We start from the raw sequence: 9,411 nt of genomic DNA, 5'->3' as shown, positions 1-9,411 counted from the left end.
CCGAAAACGGGCCCTTCACCACCCGGGCCGCCCAAGTCCTCTCAGCTGCAGTCGGATGTGCCAGGCCCGGATCGAAAATGGGCCGAAAACGGGCCGAAAACGGGCCCTTCACCACCCAGGCCGCCCAAGTCCTCTCAGCTGCAGTCAGATGTGCCAGGCCCGGATCGAAAATGGGCCGAAAACGGGCCGAAAACGGGCCCTTCACCACCCGGGCCGCCCAAGTCCTCTCAGCTGCAGTCGGATGTGCCAGGCCCGGATCGAAAATGGGCCGAAAACGGGCCGAAAACGGGCCGAAAACGGCCCGAACGGGCCATGGCAGGTCGAAACGGGGGTCACCCACCCATCCAGTCACAGCGGGCCTCCAAAACGCCCCCCAAAGCACCCCGTTTTTCACTTGCCAGCTCAGCTCACTACGGAGCAAACCACGGTAGGTCCGCCATCTTGGACATGCGCAGTAAGATTTTTGGACAACTGTCTATTGCTCTCTTGGAATAATGCTAGATATGTGTTCCAAACCATTCCAAGTAAAATCTCACTACCACACAGTACCTCTATTCCAGTGGTATGTCCTTGAACAACTTGAAAGCTGGCATAGGACACTTGTTTTGCTTTCCATATGATTATGAAATGATCAAAACAGCTATAAAAGCTTCTATTGAATGAAGAGCCTCAATTGTCTGATTCTCAGGTTCCCATTATCCATTGCACCATAAAGTTAAGAAGAGTAATTTCTTGTTGTTTTTTCCACGCAGCAGGAAAGTTGGTGGCAGAAGAAATAAAAGCATTAATTACTGACTTTATCTTGTCTCACCTTAAAACTGTAAGGATAGTATCGCTTGTTACTGAATAAGAATGGATTACCTATTTTTGTGTCATCTCGTAGACTGGAGGACAGTGTAGCTATTGAATAAGCCTGAATTTAAATTTAAAATTTAGTTCACCCTGCAAGAAAGCCTAAGCTAATTAAAATTGCTTTTCAGAAAAATGGTTCTTCAATGAATATAGGTAGTCCTCATTTACGACCACAGTTGAACCCAACATTTCTGTTGCTAAGTGAGACATTTGCTAAGTGAGTTTTGTCCCATTTTACAACCTTTCTTGCCACAGTTGTTAAGTGAATCATTGCAGTTGTTAAGTTAGTAATATGGTTGTTAAGTGAATCTGGCTTCCCCTTTGACTTTGCTTGTCAGAAGGTCACAAAAGCTGTTCACATGACCCCGGGACACTGCAACTGTCATAAATATGAGTCAGTTGCCAAGCACCCAAATTTTGATCACATGGCCATGGGGATGGTGCAATGGTTGTAAGTGTGAAAAACAATCATGTCACTTTTTTCAGTACCATTGTAACTTTGAATGGTCACTAAATGAACTGTTGTAAGTCAAGGACTACCTGTATAACCAATAGCAGAGAGCAGGATGACTATAAATCTAAAATAAAATCTTCTCTCTCTTTTCTTAGCTCCCTGGAACAGTTGTGCTTGAATTCACAACATTCATCTGAAGGACCTCTCAGCTATTCAAGTGAGTGAAGCTTGTAGCTCTCTTGGACAATAATGGGAAGGGGCAGGATATGGAAGATTTTTCATCTAACATTGTAAACTCTGCTTCTTGTTTTTCTTAGCTAATATAACACAAAAATAGGTAAAAGAATGGGATCAGATAGAAAAGGATGGCTTATAAGTCTTCTAAAACTAGATCCTCCTGATAACCCATAACATAAAATTACAAAGAACTACAAAAAGTACAGAAAATTGCCTTAAAAGAGGCAGCTTATTAAGTTCAACCCACAGCTCAGTGCAAGAGTGCAGATGAAAGCATCCCAGAGAAGAACTATCTAACATTTGCTTGAGCATACAAGTGTACTACTAATCCTCAGAATACTAGTTGTGAATAGAATTGTCCCTAAGCTTCCTGTTGTAAAGTACAATGTGACATAACTGCACTGGTTAGCAATGGCAATTCTGGCAGCACTGGTGAATGCATAGGTCAGTGGTGGCAAACCTATGGCACGGGTGCCAGAGGTGGCACTCGGAGCCCTCTCTGTGGGCACACATGCCGTTGCCCCAGCCTCGCCTCCCCCCTTGTGACCCTTTCCTCTCTAGCAGCCCCCCTGAAGGAGAGTCTCCCCTGAACGTGGCCCACGCGGAGCAGTGCAGCCAAGGACATGGCAGCCAGGCAGCGTAGACAAGACTCTGCCCTCACACCCCATCATGCACAATTGATGCTGCAGGGCATGGGCAGAGGGCATGACCGCCATAGCGCTGCTGGGCTGCCTGGGCGATCTGTGGTGGGCCCTGGAGGCAGTGAGTGGCCCTGCGGGCAGGCGGGATGGGGGATGGGGGTGGAGCGGGGGTGGGGCAGGGGGTGGAGTGGGGGCAGGGCCAGTTTTTGAGCACTCAGTCTCTAAAAGGTTCACCATCACTGGCATAGGTCATTAAGCAAGAACCTCACGTAATTGTAACTTCTGATTTCCTTATTGACTTTATTTGTAGAAGCCAACAGGGAGCATTGGAAATTAAAGTCATTTGACCACAGCTTACTGCAACAATATAATTGTAAACTGGATATCAGGCATTCAGATTATCATCATATGACTGCAGGGATTTTGTGATGGATAGAACTCTGAGGATCAATTATAAGTCCCTAGTTCAGCACTGTCGCAAGTTTGAATGGTTGCTGAATGAGTGGCCATAATTCGAAGACCACATGTATATAGCAAAAAGGAGTCTAACCACTTCTTTGATTGATTGGTTACAGGTAGCCCTTAATATTTGACCAGTCACTTAGGAACCGGTGGCAGTTACCCCCAAAAGGTACTTACAGCCCAGTTCCGAAGTTTGTCAGACCTCATGGCCATGTGACTGCATGACTGCATTTATGACCATTTGCAGCATTCTGCAGTTGTGTGCCTGTGATTTATGACATTTTTGCTGAAAATCTGCCTTTATTTCCAGTTTTTTGGCAAAAATGCCCCATAAAGAACAACAGGCTTGCTTAACAATCATGGCGTTTGCTTAATAACTGTTGCAAAAAAGATCGGTAATGTGATAACCCACTTTACGCTGACATGATGTATGACCATAATTGGCAGAATCCATTATGATTTTAAGTCAAGGACTATTTGTACATCATTTTACTCTTAGGATTTTTTTTTTAAATTGAGTTGTAATTTGTCTTCCAATAACTTAAATCCATTATTTTATATCAGCAAATGGAATGGAGGACAGGTCTTGACCTTCTCTGTGATTCTGTATTTAAAGAGCACTATAATATCACTCTATTCTTCTTAGGGCTAAGCATTCCCAGTTCCTTCACTATTTCTTACACAAGTTAGTTTCAAATCCCTGATTGTTGTCATTGCTATCTTCTGAACTTTCTTAAAGTGCGATGCCAGAACTAAACATGGTGCATTAGGTGGGATCTGTCTCTGATTACACTTATATATTTTATATCAATCCTGTGTACTTACAGAACAGAGATGGCAGGAACCTTGGGGGTCTTCTAGTCCAACTCCCTGCACAAGCAGGAGACCTTATGCCATTCTGGGCAAATAGCTGTCCAATATTCCACATATCATCTTACCAAGGCCTTATAAAGCAGTACTAACACTTCACATGATCTTGACTCTATCCTTCTGTTAATGCAGCCTAGGATTGCATTGGCTTTTTTGGTGGCTGCAGCACACTGCTGGCTCATATTTAAGTGGTTGTTCACTAGGACTGCAAAATCCCTCTTGCAGTTACTGCTACTGAGCTAGGTTCCACCTATTCTATACCTGTACACATTTGCCAAAGTGTAAAACCTTACTTTTCTCATCACTGAATTTTATTTTGTTAGATAGGGCCCAATGTTCAACTCTGTCAAGAACTATCTGGATCTTGAGCCTCTCTTCTGAGGTGTTGACTATTCCTGCTAGCTTGGTGTCATCTGCAAAGTTGATGAGTTCCCCTTCTATTCCCTCATCTAAATCATTTATGAAGATATTGAAGAGTATAAGACCTAAGATAGAGCCTTGGGCTACCCGACTGCATAGTTCCCTCAATGTAGACACAGTTTCATTAAGGACTACACATTGAGTGCAGTTGGTCAGCCAGTTACCCACATTTTTCAATATTGTTAAGTAGTAGGTTGTGGTATACTTTATCAAATGCCTTACTGAAGTCCAAGTAAATTATTTCCACAGCATTTTACTGGTCCACCAAAGTTGTTTGTCAAAGAATGAAATAAGATTTGTCTGGCAAGATTTGTTTTTGACAAACCCAAGTTGGATTGTGGTTATTACTTTGTTTGCTTCTAGATGTTTGCAGATTTGTTGCTTATCTTTTCCAGATTCTTCTCAGGTATAGTTTCCTGGATCCATTTTTTTCCTTTTTTTGAAAATGGGAATCACATCAGCTCTTTTCCAGTCCTATGGTAGTTCCCTGGTGCTCCAGAATCTTTTGAAAGATATGGTTCAGTTGTTCTGAGATTATGTCTGCCAGCTCCTTCAGAATTCTGGGATGTAATCCATCTGGTCATGGTGATTTGAATTCGTCTTTGGTGGACAGGTGTTCTCTTACTACTTCCTTGCCTATTTTAATTTTATGGTTCTGTTTTTGGTAGGTTGGGCTTTTTTTTTTCCTTTTGTGGGAAGACAGATGCAAAGAATGAATTAAGCAACTCTGCCTTTTCCCTGCTACCCATCACTTATACTTTTCATCTTTCAGTTTATCAGAGAGTTCTTTATGAAACATGCTGGTTTATTCTTGCATTTCTTATTTTTCTTTTTCAGCAATATTGTGGTGGACTGAGCTTTAATAATCACATTTTTCAGAGTTTCCCAAGCTTCTTGAGTTGTTTTGCCCTTTAATAATTCATCCATGGAATTCTTCCCAATCTCTCTCTATGTTTGTTGAAATCAGCTCTTTTAAAGTCTAAGACACTAGTTTGATTTTGTTCTATTGCTTGTATCTTCATTATATTGAATTCCAATATGGCATGGTTACTCTCCTCCAAAGTTCCAGAAACTTCAACCCTCTCTATCATTTCATCTCTGTTAGTAAGAATTAAGTCCAGTATTGATGACCCTCTAGTTCCCTCCTCTATTTTTTGCATGACAAATTGTCAGTTAGACTCATAAGGAACCTGTTCAATCTTCCACTTGATGCAGAGTTTGTTTCCCAGTTGATGTCAGATAGTTAAGGTCTCCCATTACAGTAGTGGTGTGTTTCCTACAGTATATACATTAGTTCACTGATTAGTAAAAAGTTCATCTTTTTCTTCTGCTTAGTTGGATGGCCTGTACTATATTCTTTTTCCCTGAAAATAAGACCCATCCATAAAATAAGCCCTAGCCTGATTTTTTGGTGTGTGGCTAATATAAGCCCTAACCCCAAAATAAGCCCTGGTTAAGAGCCCGCCTACTCAGTCCCACAGTCTGGTTGATTGCTGCCATAATGGGGCAGGAGAGCACGCATCGTACCGGTGCCACCGCCATGAAGTGAGGCGAGATAGGTGGAGGTGGAGCTGCCCCACGTGCCCTGCACTCACTTACCTCAGGGCCCCTGCAGCCAGGCCATTTCCCGCTCGGCAACCTCCTCTGCCCATTCAATGGCCCAGCTGCCTGCCCACCTCTTCCTTTTCACTCCTCTCCTGAGCTGAATTGCCATGCTATGTAGGATAGGCAGGGGAGAAACTTCCTAACCCTAGTCCAGACCCCTGCTCAAGCAGGAGAACCTATATCATTTCAGACAAGTGACTATCTAGTCTCTTCTTAAAAACCTCCAGCACCCACGATTTCTGAAGGCAAGCTTTTACACTGGTTAACTGTCCTCACTATTAGGAAGTTTCTTCTTAATTCCGGGTTGCTTCTCTCTTTAATCAGTTTCCAACCATTGTTTCTTGTCCTGCCCTCTGGTGCTTTGGAGAATAGTTTGACCCCCTCTTCTTTGTGGCAGCCCCTCAAATACTGGAATACTGCTATTATGTCACCCCTATTTCTTCTTTTCTTTTCTTTTTTAAATATGTTTTATTGATTTTTAACATACATCTTAATATTTGGTAAACATTGTGTTGTCCGAGTTAGTATTTAAAAAACAATCAATAACAATTAACTTCTATAATGCTATAGTCTATATAATAACTTTACTTGATTTCCTCTTCTTCCAATAATATTCTCTTTAGCCAACCTTAAATTAATGCAGTTCTTATTTAAATAAATGATAATTAATGTAAACATTTTTCTCATGTTTCTGCAAATAATAACCACATCAGTATAAAGCTTTTTTCATTGATCATCTTGATTGCCTCATCATAAATCCTGTTTACATTCTTATTTAAATTTGTTTTCCCCACAGTATTCAAAACATTCTTACTGGTTAAGATTTTCTCAAAATTAGTTACACTTAAGTATTTAAATCTTTTTTCTCATACAAGCCATCACATTTTTACATTTCTCATATCTTAAAAGAAAATAAGAGCAAAAAAAAGACAAAACAAAGAAAACATTTATTTTATATAAACCATCCCAACATTTTTATATTTCTCATGTAAAAAAAAAATCAAACACAAAAAAAAGGAAAGAAGGCATGCTATATTACTTTAGGGGCTCATCCCTCTTAAACTAATCTTCATTTACATTAAAAAATTTTCTATTTCTTTAACCATATTCAAACAAATGTTTAATTTTTAAATACTCCCTCTGGTAAGTCCCATCATCTAATTTCTTGATTCTCACTTTAGTGTTGTTGGTTTTTTTGCCCAACATCTTTCTTGTTCAATATTCTTTGATGAGTCAAAGAGTCTTCCCATAATCTTATAAATCTTGTTGCAAATACAAAAGACAAAACAGGTAAGATGTTTTTATAGGAAGGTTTCTCCCCTTCATATTCATTGAAAATCTTTTCCTTTTTGTCTTTCTTGATTTTTTTTTTTTGTCTCTCAAGATCTCGTAGTTCTCCTGGCAAAATCCATTTTACCAAATCTTTTTTCTTGTCCTCAAACTTATTTTGTAATCTTAAAGTGTAGTTTGTCTTTTCAATGTCCAGAGTTCCCTGTAAATTTTTTTCCATCAGGGTTAAATCATATTTTCTAGTATTGTTAAATTCCATCTTGAAATCTCTCTCCTCTGTCTCGTAATCAGTTGTCTGTTTTCTCTGCTCACTCTCTGAGCAGAGAGTGAGAATTTTTATGTTGTAAAGTTATGTAAGGTCCCAGTCCCTTACTTAAACTTGAGATTCCATATCAATCTAATCAGATAACCCAAGCGGAGACTTCTTGATCAAGCAGCACTTTATTTGATCAAATTAAGCAGCTGGGTGGCCAACAATCTGGAACGCTAGCAGAGTCACATCCAGAAGTGCCACGCATTAGAAAGTTGGTAGCATTGCTTTATAAACTTTGTTAGCCAATGAAAATCAGACAACCGGGCCATTACATCATAAGAAAGACATCAATCATTCCTGTACACTCCTTTATTCTCTCCTTCAGTATATCACATCCATGTACATGTTTCCCAAGATGGCATGAAATTTCTCTGGTGCAAAAGCTGATTACAAAAAGCAAGAAAGCAACAGTTAGCGTAAACAACTTCCCTTTGTTCCAGAACCCTTCATTTCCCCCCTTTATTTTTGTAACAGAATGCTTTTTGTTACTTGGTGACTAATGACATATATTCCTTTGTTACTGCGGTGATAATCAGGACCTTGGCTGGCTTACAGGGTTTATCGCTACTTACAGAGGATACTATAACCTTCATCCCCGAGATGGTAGAAGTAACTGTTCTTTGGATAAAAGGAATCAAAGATGGCAAAACAAAAAGACCTCTAAATGCTAACATAACCAGAAAATTTTCCCTTCGCCAATCACCAAAGATCTCACCAAAGATCCATAGCAGCTGTCCAGGTTTCTGAAGAAGCTGGGTGTATTTCCTCTACACACACACAGGCAGCAACATGCAAAAAGGAAAACCATACCTCCCTTTAATTTTGTAGTGTTATTTTAAGCAATTAATTTTCTTTATCTTTCTGTACGTGTACTTCTCGCCTCAGGCTAATGGAGGTTCCTGCGCAAACATAGTATAGAGCAGGGCTTTTCAACCTTTTCACTGACTGTACCACTTTTAGGATATGGCAATATTCGAGTACCACCTAGCAAGGTGTCAAAACTTGACCAAAAAAAACACCTGTTCAAAGTTGCAATTGCACTGAAATGACTTATGACCATTTTTCACACTTATGACCATTGCAGCATGCTCAGGGTCATGTGATTTACTCCATTAACATATGGGAGTGTTGCCCAAATGGCAGTTGTGGATCCATCATCACTTGGTCACAACTCCTGGCGCCGGCAGCAGCGTCGAATAGATTTTAATATATTAATGGAGTATCGGAGACAGCCGTGTGGATATTATCAGCTCATGGCATCAAGGTGGCACATAATCCTAGCCAGACCCTGCGAACGAGGGTGATGCACCCCAAAGAATCCTTGCCTAAAGGAGAAATGTCATCGGATTCATTGCAACGATTGTATAAGAAACTATGTCGGGGAAACCGCAAAGGGCTATAAAACAAAGTCTTCCCAGTGTTAGCTTACACTTTGACAATATTAGCAGAGGCTAACAAAACCCTAGTGCTTAATAAAACTATATATAGTAAGTGTTTTCTGGTGAAGCAGGTCTAATAGAACACCTGGTCTACTGCTATGATTACTTTTGCCTTTCAGCCCCAATCTAGGAGCGGTTTGCAGGCTCAAGTTGCTACTGCAATGAACTATTTCTGTAAATTTAGTTTTAGTCTCCCTTTAATTCTTTGTCAGCAAAAAATCTAAATTTACATGTGTGCGTGTGTGTGTGTGTGTGTGTGTGTAAAGACTGAAATTAGAGCATCAAACTTTTTGAAAATATTTACAAATCTAAGCAAAACAATTCAGAATCATTTTCCTAAGCTTCTTCCTTTTATAATACATTTAGCTTTAACAGAAGGGAGAGCTCTGTTGTCATTGGTTATGTTTCGTTATCAGGTTAGGTCAGTTACATTACTTTCATTTTGCACACACAATCGTTGGCAACCAGCCCCAAAACTTTGAACAGATCTAAAGATTCAGCAGAGAAAGGGGTGTGGGGGCGGGGCGGGATGTTACAGATTCTGCATTTCTAAACTTTAAACACAAACTGCAGCAGAGAAATGAAATGATACGTTTGCAACAAGGAAAAGCCATACTAAACAAGTTATCTTTGTTCTTTGTCCCTGGGCAAAGTTAGAATAGAAGCCAAAATACCTACAATCTCAGACTTCACCCCCCTTCGTCCTTTCCCTCCACCTTCCAGACCAGAGTTAAACAGAGATAATTTTTTTTAAATGATCAACCCAAACCTCTTTCTTCCAAAGCAAAGAAAGAAAGAAAAAAAATGTAGCAAGCCAGTAATGAAGAA

General features: G+C 40.2%; 1 protein-coding gene across 1 annotated transcript in view; it reads left to right on the top strand.

The window, feature by feature from the left end:
- ARAP3 (ArfGAP with RhoGAP domain, ankyrin repeat and PH domain 3) overlaps window positions 1-9,411 on the top strand; it is a 123,169-nt gene that overhangs the window by 5,598 nt on the left and 108,160 nt on the right. Inside the window, exon 2 of the mRNA XM_029286734.1 lies at window positions 1,462-1,523. Within this exon, the coding sequence (XP_029142567.1) occupies window positions 1,462-1,523 (62 nt within the window). The remainder of the gene's footprint in view (window positions 1-1,461; window positions 1,524-9,411) is intronic.

This window comes from Protobothrops mucrosquamatus, unplaced genomic scaffold (assembly GCF_001527695.2).
Source record: "Protobothrops mucrosquamatus isolate PMUCROS unplaced genomic scaffold, P.Mucros_1.0 scaffold_226, whole genome shotgun sequence".
NCBI classification, from domain to species: Eukaryota; Metazoa; Chordata; class Lepidosauria; order Squamata; family Viperidae; genus Protobothrops; species Protobothrops mucrosquamatus.
The sequence above is the reverse complement of the archived record's forward strand: the minus strand, read 5'-3'. Positions and strand labels throughout refer to the sequence as shown.